This window comes from Capra hircus, chromosome 2 (genome assembly GCF_001704415.2).
Source record: "Capra hircus breed San Clemente chromosome 2, ASM170441v1, whole genome shotgun sequence".
NCBI lineage: Eukaryota > Metazoa > Chordata > Mammalia > Artiodactyla > Bovidae > Capra > Capra hircus.
In genome coordinates, this window is record NC_030809.1 from 136,215,311 (window position 1) to 136,234,510 (window position 19,200).

At 42.1% G+C, this 19,200-nt stretch overlaps 1 protein-coding gene across 1 annotated transcript in view; it reads left to right on the forward strand.

The window, feature by feature from the left end:
* OCA2 (OCA2 melanosomal transmembrane protein) overlaps nucleotides 1-1,914 on the forward strand; it is a 358,392-nt gene extending 356,478 nt beyond the window's left edge. The window contains exons 23-24 of the mRNA XM_005675804.2: nucleotides 743-836; nucleotides 1,802-1,914. Of these exons, the coding sequence (XP_005675861.2) occupies nucleotides 743-836; nucleotides 1,802-1,886 (179 nt within the window). The 3' untranslated portion in view covers nucleotides 1,887-1,914. The remainder of the gene's footprint in view (nucleotides 1-742; nucleotides 837-1,801) is intronic.

Below are 19,200 nucleotides of genomic sequence, written 5' to 3' on the forward strand. Positions count from 1 at the left end.
TTGTGTCTCACAATTCAGTCCTCAGCGATGCACAATACCAGAACTAAACTAACTTGGCTAAGCCTGGGTTCTGCACCCATCCCCAAACACTGACCTCTGTGGTTAGTAGATAAAAGATCCCAAAAGGCTTCACCCAGTAGATTCTACCCTTTCGTGGTCCCATCTCTCTGTTGGGTGTCAGGCTTGAGTCACATCCCTCACTGAGGCCACACTTGTGTATATGTGTGCACGTTAGTCTTCCTGAAGATCATGCACTCTGTCAAAAAGGCCCACCCAGCAAAGCATTATATTATCCTTGTTGCTTGCATCCATCTTTCCATACACACAAAGGATTTCCTGGTACATGTCCTGACCTGGAGTCCTAAAGGTGGTGGTTTTCATTTGAGATGAGAACCTCCTCGCATTTCTCATGTTGAATCTACTTGCATTTCCTCTGAAAGATATCTGCCACCACAGCATGGTGACTTGCTAGTTCTCCTTAGCATTTCTTCTTTCCTATCACATTCAACAACAATAGCCCTATTCAAAAACGAATACTTGCAAGCAATGAATTTGTCTTCTGTTCGCTGGTATTTTTTGTGTTCCCTGCAGATATTCGCACAAGCAATCACTTTCATAATGAACTGTAATCATCAAATCAAAAGCCTGTGAGATGGTTCAAGTATTACAGAAAAAAAGAGAATAGAAGTCTACCTCCAAGATGAACTGAGATTTTATTTTACTTTTTGAATTTTGATTCTAGGTAACGGGACACTGATTGGAGCATCAGCAAATGTGGTTTGTGCAGGAATTGCAGAGAAGCATGGATATGGATTCTCTTTCATGGAATTTTTCAGGTACTTAAAAAATTGGGGCTGATGCACTGGGATGACCCAGAGGGATGGTACAGGGAGGGAAGTGGGACGGGGGTTCAGGATGGGGAACACGTGTATACCTGTGGCAGATTCATGTTGATGTATGGCAAAACCAATACAATATTGTAAAGTAATTAACCTCCAATTAAAATAAATAAATGTATATTAAAAAATAAAAAGATATAAAACAGAAAAAATAAAACTTACACACAATTAAAAAAATAAATTTTCTATATAGTCTAAATTTATTAGTTCCTAAGCTTAAATAATTAAAAATAAGCCACACATATTTAATATAAGTATGTTTTAATAATCAGCAAGACATTGGTATTTTATGTTGCTTTGAACATTCCAATGGGGATTTGTGCCTTGACTGTCCAGGATGAGGGTGCATAATGAGAGTTTGACATCCTGCATGGTATTACCTAGTGAAAAAATTCATGGTAGAAAGGATCCAGGAATATTGAAGACTGGGGGCAGCCTGGGAGCAGGTGCCTCTCAGAAGTATAGCATAGAGAGGAGTCCCTGGATGGGGGAGTGCAGCTGATGCCAGCTCCTGCAAAGGGAAATCTGCTCTGAGGGAGCTGGGCTTGCTCTGGGGCCCCAGCCCTTGCACACTTGTTTTTTAATGGCACCACTGCAATTTGGATGCAGGAACTGGGTAAAATAGTCATTGGTGGTGCCTGTAAGATAGTGCTGCCAAAATGAACTGAAATTTATTTGGGGAATACAGTGGTGGCTATCTCATGGAGGCATGCATCCACATCATCTAGGCTGAACCCAACTTTGGATTTCTAGAAATAAGAGACAATTACCTTTATGGATATATAAAGCTCTTAAGGCCACATTCTTTTGCAGTAACATAATTATAAATTCAGATCTCACTGAATTATAAATTCAGTACTCTCCAGACACCAGATACCATAATCCACTTCTCTGTGTTTCAGGCTGGGCTTTCCAATGATGGTTGTCTCCTGCATGGTTGGGATGTGTTACCTCCTTGTTGCTCATATCGTGATGGGATGGAATTAGTAGATATACAATGTATGAAGACTAAGGGAAAAGATCCATCATCAATGTCAGTAGAAAACTGCCGCAAAACCACTCTTTGGAGAAAAAAGGTGCTTACCATGGGGGTGCTCTGGAATGGAGACCTTTGCTATCCACATTCTTATTTGAGTGAAGCTGGCAAACTGATAAATACGAGATAACTTACCCAAGATTCTACTATAGGAAAATGTGTATATTTCAATATATATCTTGCTCTGTTCTATAGGAAAAGACACAAAAGGCTTGTATTGTTTAAATGTCACTTCTTCTGAGGTGACTGTTTTCCTTCATGTAATCACTTTTTATGTTAAAATAATAAGAATTCAAATTGTATACTCTGAATGCATACCCTTCTTGGGAAGGGCATACAACTTGGAAGGAAACATTGAATGTATTTAAAACATACTGCCCCTTGAGAAAATGTCTTAGAATTTGTTAGTCTCTTACTTTTCAGTAGAGAAACTGTTGATGTTGTCCATATAGGTCCGCTCCTGTGGATACAGCAGGATGAATAGAAGGAAAGTAGATCTGAATGGGCAGATGGAAGATACTTAGCTCTGTCCATCATTTTTGTTCTTCAGCAAGTGAAAAAAAATGTTCATATCTGCAATAAAAGAAACAATGAAAGTTCCACCAGATTTTCTGTCAAGTTTGTCAATTCTCCTGATACTGTCTCCAGAATTAATAGGTAAATGATCCAGTACCTATTAAATCCTGTTTCATCATGATAGAAAGAGACAGCACTGAAGGGACAAATGGCTTTTCTATGAATGTTGAAAAGACAGAGTTAAACATTGTTCTGATGCCTCATGCATAAACCCTGAAGGTCCAAGGACGATGTGGATACACTTTTACAGTCTGAATTCAAGATAAAGAGTGTTCTTCTACTGTGTATGAAGATCATGTCTTTCTTGAGTTGCATTAGTAGCTATATACAGGTTTGAAAGTCACCTTTATCCAGATTAAGGCCATGTGCAGGCAAGGGTGGAGGGACAGGTGGCCAAGCAACAGACACAACTAACATGGGAATTGGAACCACTTCCTCTTGCAATTTGTGTGTGCCTTGCAGATCTTGGGCCCCAGTCTCCTAAACACCACATAACAGAGGACAATGTGCATGCCTAACTTTATGGATCAGTTGGTTAGAGGATATTTGGTTTACAGCACACGGTTCAACTTTGCCTGGTGGCAGTGTTTCCCACAATAAAGTCTTTAATCTGTAGCAGGGCCCAGTAGCAGCCAAGAGCTGCTGTTACAGTGAAGACTAGTAGTCAGAATGGGAGCGTGTGGACCTTATCCAGCCATTCATGCTCTGCATTGTGATTTCCCCAAGGAGGTCAGCCAGAGACACTGGGACTCCTTCAGTGTGCTATGCCATTGCAAAAGGCCCAGTTGACAAGGCAGGTTGCTTGACAGCTAGGCCTGCTGAAGGGCCTTCATTTGCTTGAGTGTCCCTCAACATGTGCAGCTTCAGGAAGTCATCTGGTAATGGGTTGGAGTAGCTTCTCCAATGTGTTATATGTTTCCTACAAGATTGAAAGTGGACCTCCAAGAATTGTACTTTTAAATTTTTGTGTGTGATTAGTGCAATAATTTGTTTCTCACTTTGCAGGGTAATTTTAAGTCACTGATTGGTATTAGCCTTTAAATTTTCCATTGAGAAATGAAACTGAGGTGGTGTACTTTTTTGCTTTTACTATCTTGGTATGGATGAGAAGTTTCCTAATATAAAAGAGAACAATTTTGGAGAGTCTGACAGTTGTCATATTATCTATCCCAGGACTTATTCTGGAGCTAGGGAAATAACCTCAAGATGGGTCTACTACTCCACAGAATCAAATATTGTATGAGCTTAGACCAAGAATGCATCCACCATTTGACCTCTGTAGGCTGCTACTCTGTAAGTAACTAGAGGGCATTTTGGGTCACTGAGAATTGCAGAAAATTAATACTAGAAAAGAAAATCTGTTTTCATCAGTGTACAAATTACTGTTATTGTGCTTGTTCAGTTGCTAAGAGGTGTCTGACTATTTGCAACCCAACGAAATGCAGCATGCCACGCTTCCCTGTCCTTCAGTATCTCCCAAGGTTTGCTCAAACTCATATACATTGAGTTGGTGATGCCATCCAAACATCTCATCCTCTGTTGCCCACTTCTCCTCCTGCCCTCAATCTTTCCCAGCATCAGGGTCTTTTCCATTGAGTCAGTTCTTCGCATCAGGTGGCTGAAGTATCGGAGCTTCAGCTTCAATATCAGTCCTTCTAAGGAATATTCAGGGTTGATTTCCTTTAGGATTGAGTGATTTGATCTCCTTGCTATCCAAGGGACTCTCAAGAGTCTTCTCCAATACCACAGTTCAAAAGCATCAATTCTTTGGCACTCAGCCATCTTTATGGCCTAACTCTCACACCCGTACATGACCACAGGAAAACCATAGCTTTGACTATACAGGCCTTTGTCTGCAAAGTGATTTTTCTGTTTCTTAATACACTGTCTAGGTTTGTCATAGCTCTTCTTCCAAGGAGCAAGCACCTTTTAATTTTATGACTGCAGCCACCATCTGCAGTGATTTTGGAGCCCAAGAAAATAAAATATGTCACTGTTTCCATTATTTTCCCATCTACTTGCCATGAAGGGATATATCAGATGCCATAATCTTAGTTTTTCGAATGTTGAGTGTTAATTTTTCACTCTTCTCTTTCATTTTCACCAAGAGGCTCTTAGGTTCCTCTTCACTTTCTGCCATTAGAGTGGTATCATCTGCATATCTGAGATTGTTTATATTTCTCCTGGAAATCTTGATTCCAGCTTGGGATTCGTCACGATGAGTATCTAGCTGATGTATTCTGCATGTAAGTTAAATGTTGTCATGTCTAAGTGTTGTCAGTGAAATAGAAGTAGATGCATTTTTTTTGAATTCCTTTGCCTTTTCTATGATCCAGTGGATGTTGGCAATTTGGTCTCTGGTTCCTTTATCTTTTCTAAATTCAGCTAGTACATCTGGAAGTTGTCTATTTAACTGCTAAAGCCTAGCTTGAAGGATATTGAGAATTACCTTGCTAGCATGTGAAATGAGTGCAATTGTATGGTAGTTTGAGCATTCTTTGGCATTGCCTTTCTTTGGGATAGCAATGAAAAATGACCTTTTCCAGTTCTGTGGCCACTGCTGAATTTCCAAATTTTCTGGCATTTTCAGTGCAACCCTTTAACAACATCATCTTTTAGGACTTGAAATAGCTCACCTGGAGTTCCATCACCTCCACCTAGCTTTGTTCATAATAATACTTCCAAGGCCCACTTGACTTCACATTCCAGGATGTCTAGTTCTAGGTGAACAACTGCATCATCATGGTTATCCCGGTCATTAAGACCTTTTTTTGGTACAGTTTTGTGTATTCCTGTTACCTCTTTTTAATATCTTCTGCTTCTGTTAGATCCTTACTGTTTCTGTCCCTTATTGTGCCCATTTTGAATGAAATATTCCCTTTATATCTCTAGTTTTCTTGAAGAGAGCTCTATTCTTTCCCATTCTATTGTTTTCCCCTATTTCACTGCATTGTTCACTTAAGAAGGCTTTCTTTTCTCTCCTTGCTGTTCTCTGGAACTCTACCTTCAGTTGGATGCATCTTTCCCTTTATCTTTTGCCTTTAACTTCTCCTCTTTTCTCAGCTATTTGTAAGGCCTCCTAGGAGGACGATTTTGCCTTGTTACATTTCTTTTTCTTTGGGATGGTTTTGATCACTGACTCCTGTACAATGCTATGAACCAACTCATTGGAAAAGACCCTGGTGCTGGGAAAGATTGAAGGCAGAAGAAGAAGAGGGCAACAGAGGATGAGATGTTTGGATGCAATCACTGATTCAGTGGACATGAATTTGGGCAAACTCTGGGAGATGGTGAGGGACAGGGAAGCCTGGTGTGCTGTGGTCCATGGGATTGTGAAGAGTTGAATATGACTTGGTGATTGAATGACAGACCCTGTGATGAAGAGGACATTTTTTTTTTTTTTGGTGTTAGTTCTAGAAGGTCCTGTAGGTCTTCATAGAACTATTCAACTTCAGCTTATTTGGTATCAGTGGTTGGGGAATAGATTTAGATTAGTGTGATGTTGAATGGTTTTCCTTGGAAATGAATTGAGCTCATTCTGTTGTTTTGGAGATTGCACCCAAGTGATGCATTTTATACTCTCTTGTTGACAATAGGGCTACTCCATTTCTTCTAAGGGATCCTTGCTCAAAGGAGTAGATGTAATGGTCATCTGAATTAAATTCCCCCATTCCCATCCACTTTAGTTCACTGATTCACAAAATGTCAATGTTCACTCTTGCCATCTCCTGCTTGACTACATCCAATTTACCTTGATTCACAGACCTCACATTCCAGGTTCTTATGCAATATTGTTCTTTACAGCATCAGACTTTACTTTCACCACCAGACACTCAACAACTAAGAGTCATTTCTCTTTGGTCCAGCTGCTTTATTCTTTCTTGAGCTATTTCTCTGCTCTTCTGCAGTAGAGTATTGGATACTTTCTGACCTGGGGGGCTCATCTTCTGGTGTCATATCTTTTTGCCTTTTCATGCTGTTCATGTGGTTCTCTAGGCAAGAATACTGATGAGTGGTTTGCCATTCCCTTCTCCAGTGGACCATGTATTGTCAGAACTCTCCACCATGACCTGCTCATCTTGGTTAACTCTGCATGTCATGGCTCATGGCTTCACTAGTTACAGAAGGCTGTGGCCCATGTGATCATTTTGTTTATCTTTATGTGATTGTGGTTTTCATTCTGGAGGCTTTGAGATTGTAATTCTTGCTTTTTCTGTCTGCCCTCTGATGGATGAGGATAAGAGGCTTGTGCAAGCTTCCTGATGGGAGGGACTGGCTTTGGGGAAAACTGGGTCTTGCTTTGGTGGGCAGGGCCATGCTCAGTAAATGTTTAATACAATTGTCTGCTGATGGGTGATGAGGAAGCCCAAGGTGGTGGAATAGAAGGACATGCACTCATCTTCTCTCGTGAGAACACCAAAATCGCAACTAGCTATTGAATAACTATTGATAGGAGAACATTGGAACACCACTAAAAAAGATACCTTATATCCAAGGACACAGGAGAAGCCACAACAAGACAGTAAGAGGGGAACAATCAAATTGAAATCAAATCCCATACCCAACAGGTGGGTTACCCACACTTTGGAGAACAATAATTCCAAAGAAGGTCTTGCTCTATAATGAAGGTTCTAGGCCCCTCATCAGACTTCTCAACCTGGGGATTTGGCAAAGGGACTGGGAGTTCCCAGGGAATCTGACATTGAAGAACAGAGAGATTTGATTACAGAAACTCCACAGGACTGGGGAAAGCAGACACTCTAGGAGAGCAGAAACAAAACCTTGTGTGTATCAGGACCGAGGGGAAAGGAGCAGTGACCCCACAAGAGACTGAACCAGATCTACCTGTGAGTGTTTGAGGGTCTCCTTTGGAGGTTGGAGGTGTGGGTTGCCAGAGGCCAGTCACAGGCGCTGGCAGCAGAAGTTCTGGGAGGCGCATATTGGCCTACGTCCTTTCAGAGGTTGCCTTTAGCCCTGCCATAGAGCTTGTAGACTCTAGGACTGGGTCACCTCAGGCCAAACAACTAACAGGGCAGGAGCACAGCTGCATTCATCAGCAGACAAGTTCTTGTTAAATGGCTGCAAATGGCTATGCTCTTTCACCACACCTTCCTCTGAAGAAGATGTGAGGGGAGATCACAAGCATGTCCTCAGTTGTGCTGAAGGATTCTTTCTTAAAGGAATATGGCCTCCTTTGAAGAACATACTTAGGTCTAGGAAATGGCCGAGGTCATTAATCCTTCTTAGGATCCTTGATACTTCTTATCAGATCCAGATTTCATCCAGTTTTATGTGTGAAGCTACCCATGTAATTCATTACCATGAACTCCACGATCAACTTGCCTTTTGGCATAAGTCTCTGAAGTTCACTGCGGTCAATGTGCCCACCCTGACTGTGACAATGAAGTGCTTCACAATGAAGTGCTTCACAATGAAGTACCTCCTTTGCCTTGGGATCACATTATCACCATTGGGAAAAGAGGACTCCCTTCCATTACTGTGTCCCCTACTCTCAACAACTCTCCAGAGGAGAGTCATAACAGGGGTTTCCAAGGATGTTGTGCCCTCCTTTATGCCTTGCCACACCTGATGCCTTCATGAAGGAAGTGGCCTCTGGATTCTCTTGCAGAGAATGCATGGAGCAGCGTGGTAGATCAGACACAGTCAGTCCAAGCCTTTGGATTCTTTTGTGTATATTCCAAGAACTAACCAGCTGTACCTAGAATTTACACCCCATTAGGGAAATAAAAAAGAAGTGGTCTTTTTCAGGCTTCACAGGCAAAAGAGCAGATCAGGCCTCTGATCTTGCTTCTAACCTGCCTGGACACTTCCCAGACTGGGAGTGACGAGGAGAGACTGCCTGATGTGAGTGCAAGGCTTGTAGTACCATAGATAAGATGGGGGAAGAATTTTGAGATTGTTGAGCCCCTGGAGGGGGCCTGGCCAACCAAGCCCCAGACTTAACAACATTCCAGGTTTTACAAGACAAAACAAACAACATTATCATGAAATCAGGCTTGCAGTTTGGTCACAGGTTGATGGTGATATCTGTCTTGGGATTATAAGTGGGAACCTGAATTGCAATCTTTGAAGTCTCACCCACGGAGTAGATGCACTTCCTGGGAACTTTTCCCAATTGGGACTCCAGATGTGCTATGACACGGGACTTCCCAGTGCTGATTCAGTCTGGATGTTGGTCAAAACCCAATTTAGTGATGTATTCCCTGCTCTTTCTATCTCTCTTTTCTTTTAATGTTAGTATATTTAACTTAAGCTAGATAATTCTCTAATAAATATTTGTATTACTTATTTGTATATAACAAGTGGATTATTTTGTTAGCAAACCCTTTATTTATTTATTTTTTTTAAATTTTTTATTTTTTTTAAATTTTAAAATCTTTAATTTTTACATGCGTTCCCAAACATGAACCCCCCTCCCACCTCCCTCCCCACAACATCTCTCTGGGTCATCCCCATGCACCAGCCCCAAGCAAGCTGCACCCTACGTCAGACATGGACTGAAACAAAAGTGAAGACTTTTGGCAAAATACACCTCTTCCAAGTGATCAACCCAACACATGTAATTTCAAATTCCAAGTAAGTGCTGACTTGTTGAAGCATTATATTTCATCCTTCATTGTGTGATATCCACAGACTCCAATTCCCTATGTACTCCCTACACAGAGTGGGAACTTTTTCAATAAGCAAAATAGTTTTTCTTGAAGTAGACTTTATACCTCTTTATCAGGATATACTAGTTTGTTAGATCCCTGGAGAAATGAAGGGTTTTGGGAATAAGTCTTGAGGCAAATTCATATCATCTTGGGAGACAACTAACTCAGGTGCAGCCACAAAATGTTTGTTACACGATGAGGCTGCTCTCCTATACAGTCCTGAGGGAGGTCCAGTCAGAGTTTTTTGGTTCAGTGTTCTCAGGTAGGTCTGAGTTTAATTACATATCTTTGTCCCACTATCAGGGTCCCTCTTTTTCCCCACCAGCATCATTGCCAACCCTCACATTCAGGCTCTGGGTCTGGGCCTCAGCAGATATGCTGGCTCCTTCCAACTTGCCTTCAAAGCTTTCTGACCAACTACTCATGCTATCAGTTGAAGACATTATCCTTGGCTTTCAGCTCCTATACAGTTCCCTGTTTATCTGTCAGGAGAAGCCATGTGATTCCAGACACCTTGGTGATCAAAGTCCACTGAGGTCCAATGTCTTGTCCTCCTGCTGACCTTCAGGGATAGCAATGCTGCTGTAGCCATGAGCAGCATGGTTCTATTCTCTCCAGAAAGGAGGTGAAAACCCTGCCTCCCTCAGAAATGTGAGGAAAATAGTTCCAGTTCTTACTATGGGAGTTTTTTTCCTGGATCCACTTGAGTTATGGATTAGGCAGGGAACAGAGAGCACAGTAAAACTGCAAAATATGAGAAGAGTTTGAAGAAGTAACTCTTTGCAAAGTATGGTCACAATATTAAGAAACTACAAAGGGGAGTGAGTGCCTGTAGTTTGTAATGGTTAAATAGCATTCAGTTCAGTTCAGTTCAGTTCAGTTCAGTTCAGTCGTTCAGTCGTTCAGTCGTGTCCAACTCTTTGCAGCCCCATGAATCACAGCACGCCAGGCCTCCCAGTCCGCTACCAACTCCCGGAGTTCACTCAGATTCACGTCCATCGAGTCAGTGATGCCATCCAGCCATCTCATCCTCAGTCATTCCCTTCTCCTACTACCCTCAATCCCTCCCAGCATCAGAGTCTTTTCCAATGAGTCAACTCTTCGCATGAGGTGGCCAAAGTACTGAAGTTTCAGCTTTAGCATCATTCTTTCCAAAGAACACCCAGGGCTGATCTCCTTTAGAATGGACTGGTTGGATCTCCTTGCAGTTCAAAGGACTCTCAAGAGTCTTCGCTAACACCACAGTTCAAAAGCATCAATTCTTCAGTGCTCAGCCTTCTTCACAGTCCAACTCTCACATCCATACATGACTACTGGAAAAACCATAGCCTTGACTAGATGGACCTTAGTCGGCAAAGTAATGTCTCTGCTTTTGAATATGCTATCTAGGTTGGTCATAACGTTTCTTCCAAGGAGTAAGCGTCTTTTAATTTCCTGGCTGCAGTCACCATCTGCAGTGATTTGGGAGCCCCCAAAAATAAAGTCTGACACTGTTTCCACTGTTTCCCCATCTATTTCCCATGAAGTGATGGGACTGGATGCCATGATCTTCGCTTTCTGAATGTTGAGCTTTAAGCCAACTTTTTCACTCTCCTCTTTCACTTTCATCAAGAGGCTTTTTAGCTCCTCTTCACTTTTTGCCATAAGGGTGGTGTCATCTGCATATCTGAGGTTATTGATATTTCTCCCGGCAATCTTGATTCCAGCTTGTGTTTCTCCCAGTCCAGAGTTTCTCACAATGTACTCTGCATATAAGTTAAATAAGCAGGGTGACAATACACAGCCTTGACGTACTCCTTTTCCTATTTGGAACCAGTGTGTTGTTCCATGTCCAGTTCTAACTGTTGCTTTCTGACCTGCATGCAGATTTCTCAAGAAGCAGGTCAGGTGGTCTGGTATTCCCATCTCTTTCAGAATTTTCCACAGTTTATTGTGATCCACACAGTCAAAGGCTTTGGCATAGTCAATAAAGCAGTGATTAGTGGAGATATAACTCCAGAAAGAATGAAGGGATGGAGCCAAAGCAAAAACAATACCCAGCTGTGGATGTGACTGGTGATAGAAGCAAGCCCAGTGCTGTAAAGAGCAATATTGCATAGGAACCTGGAATGTCAGGTCCATGAATCAAGGCAAATTGGAAGTGGTCAAACAAGAGTTGGCAAGAGTGAACATCAACATTCTAGGACTCAGCGAACTAAAATGGACTGGAGTGGGTGAATTTAACTCAGATGACCAATATATCTACTACTGCAGGCAGAAATCCCTCAGAAGAAATGGAGTAGCTAGCCATCATGGTCAACAAAAGAGTCTGAAATGCCATACTTGGATGCAATCTCAGAAACGACAGAATGATCTCTGTTCATTTCCAAGGCAAACCGTTCAATATCACGGTAATCCAAGTCTATGCCCCAATCAGTAACGCTGAAGAAGCTGAAGTTGAACTGTTCTATGAAGATCTACAAGACCTTTTAGAACTAACTCCCAAAAAAGATGTCCTTTTCATTATGCTGCTGCTATTGCTGCTAAGTCGCTTCAGTCGTATCCAACTCTGTGTGACCCCAAAGAGGGCAGCCCACCAGGCTCCACCGTCCCTGGGATTCTCCAGGCAAGAACACTGGAGTGGGTTGCCATTTTCTTCTCCAATGGATGAAAGTGAAAAGTGAAAGTGAAGTCACTCAGTCGTGTCCGACTCTGTGTGACCCCATGGACTGCAGCCTATCAGGCTCCTCCGTCCATGGGAGTTTCCAGGCAAGAGTACTGGAGTGGGGTGACATTGCCTTCTCCTTTTTATTATTGGGACTGGAATATAAAAGTAGGAAGTCAAGAAACACCTGGGGTATCAGGCAAATTTGGCCTTGGAATGCGGAATGAAGCAGGGCAAAGACTAATAGTGTTTTGCCAAGAAGATGCACTGGTCATAGCAAACACCCTCTTCCAACAACACAAGAGAAGACTCTACACATGGACATCACCAGATGGTCAACACCGAAATCAGATTTATTATATTCTTTGCAGCAAAAGATGGAGAAGCTCTATACAGTCAACAAAAGCAAGACCAGGAGCTGACTGTGGCTCAGATCATGAACTCTTTATTATCAAATTCAGACTCAAATTGAAGAAAGTAGGGAAAACCATCCAAGTATGACCTAAATCAAATCCCTTATGATTATATAGTGGAAGTGAGAAATAGATTTAAGGGCCTAGATCTGATAGATAGAGTGCCTGATGAACTATGAAATGAGGTTCGTGACATTGTACAGGAGACAGGGATCGAGACCATCCCCATGGAAAAGAAATACCATTATCACTCCCTAAGCTCCCTCACCTAAAAATGGTGACTACAGCCATGAAATTAAAAGACGCTTACTCCTTGGAAGAAAAGTTATGTCCAACCTAGATAGCCTATTTAAAAGTAGACATTACTTTGCTAACAAAGGTCCATCTAGTCAAGGCTATGGTTTTTCCTGTGGTCATGTATGGATGTGAGAGTTGGACTGTGAAGAAAGTTGAGTGCTGAAGAATTGATGCTTTTGAGGTGTGGTGTTGGAGAAGACTCTTGAGAGTCCCTTGGACTGCAAGGACATCCAACCAGTCCATTCTGAAGGAGATCAGCCCTGGGATTTCTTTGGAAGGGATGATGCTGAAGCTGAAACTCCAGTACTTTGGCCACCTCATGCAAAGAGTTGACTCATTGGAAAAGACTGATGCTGGGAGGGATTGGGGGCAGGAGGAGAAGGGGACGACAGAGGATGAGATGGTTGGATGGTATAACTGACTCGATGGACGTGAGTCTGAGTGAACTCCAGGAGTTGGTGATGGACAGGAAGGCCTGGCATGCTGTGATTCATGGGGTTGCAAAGAGTCTGACATAACTGAGTGACTGAACTGTACTGAACTGAAAGCTATATGAAGAGGGCCTCCAGACAATATTTGGTGAAATGATACAGCAAACTTTCAGTTTGCTGAAAAGAGGAAAAGAGATACCAGTGTCAATCCCCCTTTCTTCTAGCAGTTTTCATTGGCCAAACCCAACCAGAATTACAGGGTGCTGGACACCTTTCAGAGACTTCCCTGATGGCTCAGATGGTAAAGCGTCTGCCTGCAATATGGGAGACCCAAGTTTGATCCCTGGGTTGGGAAGATCTCCTGGAGAAGGAAATGGCCACCCACTCCAGTATGTTGTCTATGTCGGCCAGCTTCTGGGCCAGAAGCAGAATGGAGAAAGGAGAGGTGAGCCTATAGGTCAGAGGGAGGAGCTGCAGCTCACTTAGAAAGTTCATGTTTCTTTGCTCTGGGAAGATTCCATGCCTCCTCTACTCCAAGACCTCACAATTGATCAACTCCCATTTGCAATTTTACTCCACTGAGTTCATGGAAATCCTCAAAAAAGAACATTATCATTAGTAACTTTACAAATTTATTTCTGCAGCTTGATCCAAATTTCTGTCTTATCAAATAATAGCAGTGCCTCTGGCTTCATCAAAGGCCTCGTGTGTACTCTGAATCTTGAACCTTCATTTTTTCAGGAGTTGTACTTTTTCTAAAAAGAAACTGCTCTCCTCTGCATCATCTACCACACCACTTCCACCCACATACAGACATAACTTCATAGGCTTCATTCATTCATTCATTTGTTAATTTAAAGACATTTATTTCATGTTTTTTTTTTCTTTAATGTTCCAGGCAATGTTTCCAGGTTCTAGAGTTGGGAAAGTGAAAACAAACAAAAAATTCGGATGGTATGGAACTTCCATTTAAGACTATCTTAAAAATACTCATCTCCCTCTAACCACCACCCCAGTTCCTAAAACTTTTGGAAACATTTTCTTCTGTGCCATTTGCATCTTTTGTTTTCCAATTCATTCACTTTTTATTACTATAAATAATTCAGGCATAAAAATTGGAAAATATAATGATTATCTATGTATGTACTACCCATTTTACTTGAAAAAAAATACTGCATGTAATGCAAGATTACTCTCTATCCTTCTCAATAACATCAGCCCCCAACTAAAGGTAAATATAAGCATAGATTTGATGGTTTTGCTCTGCTTTATGTAGTCAAATGGAGAAGGCAATGGCATCCTACTCCAGTACTCTTGCCTGGAAAATCCCATGAATCAATCAAAATTTCCCATGTTATTACATGGTCTTGACCTTGTGTCAACACCAAGCCTCACCTGTGCTGGTGCATTAGCTGTGCTGGGCTCTCCTCTGTGTAGGTGAGTGACAATCACTTACTGAGTTTGTTCTTTGTGCTGGGCAATTTTCTAGGTACCTGTCCTAATGGTGTTTATCTTCAAGAGAGACAGAAAGTAGATTAGATAAATGTTCAGGCAGTGGTGAGCTCTGGGAAGAAAGATGCAGTCAGCAGTTCTATCTAGGTTGGTTGGGGACAGGACATCTGGACAGAAACAAAGTGAAGGACCAGATGTGGAAATTTCTAGAGAAGGAAGGAGCAGCCAAGTGCTCAGGGAGTAAGCTCCCAAGGCAAGGGTATGTTGGAGTGTTCCTGTCATAGCAGAGTGACCTTAGGGAAGAGGAACCCTGGGTCTGACTCTGCAAGATATAGGCCTAGCAGAGGAATTTAGATATTGGTTCATTGGAAGAAAAAACTAGATGAATGAATGGAATGTTGAAGGGAGAGTGTCAGTCCCAGCTGTCCTAGAAACATGCTGGAATCTCCATTGCTGTATCAAAGGCAAACATTGGGCAAAGTAGGGAGACTGATTTTATTTAGGTTATTGCAATGAAGAGAAAAAAACAGATCCACAAATCAGCATCTCAGAAAGGTGGACTTGCTGCTTTCTGTGCGGAGTAAACAAGCTACAGATGAGGTGATTTGTAACTGGGGTTGTTTCCTGAAAGGGACATGTCAATTATTATTTTAGCCAATCATGAAAAAATGTTTTAATTACTGATCAATCATGAGATGAAGGACGGGAAGTTGGAGGGTCTGTGTTTGCCCTTGGCAGTTGCAATTGTATAACCACAGGACCTCAGGTCACCCTGTTTCAAACATTCAAGTAAAATCCATCTTAAAACTGAGAATATCTAAATATAAATATCTGGATACAAAATGTGAATTTTTACTTGCTTTGTCCAGTGGGAAGGTCCAGCTCGCAAACCCTGGTGAGGGTCCCAGTTCATGGAGGTGAGGTATACAGTACTGCTCACCACTAGTAATGGTCTCCTCACTGCAGGCTGCACCCACTGCCGGCTGCACCCACTGCCTCCCCTGTGGAGTTGGAGTAGCTAAAGAGAGCTCAAGAAGCAAAGCATTGGTCCGTACAATACTTTATTCACAGAGGAGAGACTCAGCAAGAACCAGGTCTGGTCTGTGGTGTACTGTATCTTCTGATCTCCTAATGTCAACACCAGGTAATGGGCTTCATGGTCCCCTCCCTGCTGCAGGCAAAGACCCTGTCTCTTTCCCACAGGGGCAGATAAACTAGTGGGCTGGACAATGCTATGGGCCTAGGGCCCTGGAGGTGCAATCCCAGGAAGGGATGACAGACCCCATGATAGTTGCTTTCCCAATCAGCCTCTTAAGAGAAAAGCAACAAGAGCTAGTACAAAATCCACAGCAGAACTTCTGAGAAGCAAATTCTTTTGTCTTCATCCCTGTCCCTGTCATCAGCACCGGCTGGTTCTTGAGCTCTCTCTTCCTCTCAGGCCCCAAAATGCCCCACATGCAGCTCATTCCTTCCCTACCCACCTCAACTTTCTTGGATTTATCTTCCATCCTCTTCCAGTCTTACATTTTCAGTGCAAAAATTCCCACAGTCTTTCCTTTGTTTCCTTTACATGTTGCTGGGTTGTTGTTGTTGTTGTTTTTACACCTCATTTATGTAAACTTATGAAAATACCACCTTTTTCCTCCTTGGTGGTTCCTCTCTCAGAGATGCAAACAGTCTCAGATGCCGAAGGTGAGGTAGCATGAGGATTAGAACACTAGAATGTAATGCTCGTTTTCAGTTTTTCTTCCCACATCACACTGGACTTTAAGGGCTTCCCTGGTGGCTCAGAGGTTAAAGCGTCTGCCTGCAATGTGGGAGACCTGGGTTCGATCCCTGGGTCAGGAAGATCCCCTGGAGAAGGAAATGGCAACCCACTCCAGTGTTCTTGCCTGGAAAATCCCATGGACGGAGGAGCCTGGAGGGCTACAGTCCACGGGGGCTCAAAGAGTCGGACACGACTGAGAGACTTCACTTTCACTTTCAAGGGACACTAAAATAAGTTGCAGATGTTGTGGTGTGAATGAGCAAGGGGACTGGTTTTTACTGACCTTTTGTCTCTTTCTTACACTCTTTCGTGATTCTGCAGTGGTAGGAAATCAAAGAAAACTTTCATGGGGTAAATGCTTCCAGGGAAGCATTTGTGAAAAGGGAAGCCACTGGTAAAATAGAGTAGAAATCTCACCAGTGAAACATCAGTTGACTGGCAGTAGAGAGACGTCTGGGGGCAGGGGTGTTGGTGTTGGGATGGAGCCTCCTGAGGCCAAACAGAAGTTGGCCTCCTCCCCTACTGTGGTCAATGAAATTCATTTACCAGGCACTATCAGAACATAAAGTGGGCCTGAAGAACAAAGGGTTTGGGGTTGAAATCCACTGTCTGTATGGTGATGGAACTCCTGGCCTTTGCTTATGAACAGACTTTTAACTACTGAACAATTCATAGACCCCTAGACTTCACAGTGCTTTTAGACTTGACATAGGGCAGACCACTTGTGATATATGCAGACTTGTCCTTAACTCATTGTTTCTGCTCAGATATAAGCTTTGTAGAAAGATGAAGGAGGACAAACTCTGAAGGTACTTCAGAAAGCTCTCTGCCCTGGTGCTCAGGAAACCAGTATTGATTTCTTCTCGCCAGTAGAGAGAAACAGAACTAAGAGGTGGCAAAATAAATCCTTTTGGAATGTCTATTTTGAGGACACTTTATTCTGTGGGTGAATTAAGAACAAGATTTGTAATTAAGTGCCTAATCAATTACATAACACCATGAGGTGTGTACAGATGAAAGAGGAGCCAGTTAAGCCCTACCCTCTAGAAGCTTTCACAAAGAAGCCCATATTTCATTATGTTCTTCCTCTTCAATCTCTCCCTGAGGCTGCCACTAAGTGTTGGCAAGTTCTCTAATACAATTAGACTACTGAGAGGCCCTTGCACACAGCCTGGCCTCAAAAAAATAAAAAAGCATTTGTGGTTTAATATATGATTACAGAATTTGTTATACACAGGCAACCAAGATAAGTCTTCAGTTATCTTTATTAGAATCATTATTTTTGGAAAAAGTAGTGGCTAATAAAAGGAAGTTTAAATAATTGTTGAATGTCCAGTCAGTTGGAAAAGGTAGCTTGGTCCAGATGCACTTCTGTGGCTCTGAGTTGTTCCACATGATGATAAATTTTTATCATGTAACAATAGCAAATAATATGCTATTTAAAACAATTTATGGAATTGAGCTGCAGGAGTTGCTTACAAGCAACTTCTGCAGCTCAATTCCAGAAAAATAAATGACCCAATCAAAAAATTGGCCAAAGAACTCAGTAGACATTTCTCCAAAGAAGACATACAGATGTCTAACAAACACATGAAAAGATGTTCAACATCACTCATTGTCAGATAAATGCAAATCAAAACCACAATGAGGTACCATTTCACGCCAGTTAGAATGGCTGCAATCCAAAAGTCTACAAGCAATAAATGCTGGAGAGGATGTGGAGAAAAGAGAACCCTCTTACACTGTTGGTGGGAATGCAAACTAGTACAGCCACTATGGAGAACAGTGTGGAGATTCCTATAAAAACTGGAAATAGAACTGTCTTATGACCCAGCAATCCCACTGCTGGGCATTCATACCGAGGAAACCAGAATTGAAAGAGACACATGTACCCCAATGTTCATCACAGCACTGTTTATAATAACATGGAAGCAACCTAGATGTCCATCAGCAGATGAATGGATAAGAAAGCTGTGGTACATATACACAATGGAGTATTACTCAGCCATTAAAAAGAATACATTTGAATCAGTTCTAATGAGGTGGATGAAACTGGAGCCGATTATACAGAGTGAAGTAAGCCAGAAAGAAAAACACCAATACAGTATACTAATGTATATATATGGAATTTAGAAAGATGGTAACAATAACCCTGTATGTGAGACAGCAAAAGAGACACAGATGTATAGAACAGTCTTTTGGACTCTGTGGGAGAGAGAGAGGGTGGGATGATTTGGGGGAATGTCATGGAAACATGTATAATATCATATAAGAAACGAATTGCCAGTCCAGGTTTGATACAGGATCCTTGGGGCTGGTGCACTGGGATGACCCGGAGGGATGATATGGGGAAAGAGGTGGGAGCGGGATTCAGGATAGGGAACACGTGTATGCCCGTGGCAGATTCATGTTGATGTGTGGCAGAACCAATACAATATTGTAAAGTAATTAGCCCCCAATTAAAATAAATAAATTTAAATAAAAAACCACAATTTATGTAAGATATTTGAATAAAAGTAATTTGAAACAATTCATAGTGATGATGTTAAACTTTCCCTAAGTCAGTGCTCCTGGAAACTGTAAAGGTTAGGAAACTTCCTTTATGTTCCTAAAAATGATTACTGATCCCCCCACAACCACCTGCCCTATGTGACTTAGGAGCATGGATGCTCCCTATTATTTATCTAGAGTGAGGCCACACACAGACCTTCCAAATTCCCATTCTCATAAATGATTAGCTGAATTGACTGTATTCACTCACCAATCCAGGAAAAAGTCCTTCCTCCAAGTTCCCTCAATATGGGCTCACTATGAGCACTGCCCTCCTTAATACCCACCTGGGAACATTTACTACTCAACTATGGGATCACACCACCCACTTAGAACAGACCCTGTTCTTTCTAGCCTTATTCACCCCTCCCTATGACAGAAAATCCCCTTCTGACTCATCTTGAGAGCTTTGCAGGTCTGACGGTCAAAGTGCTCCTACTGTTGTACTAGCTCTTTTTTC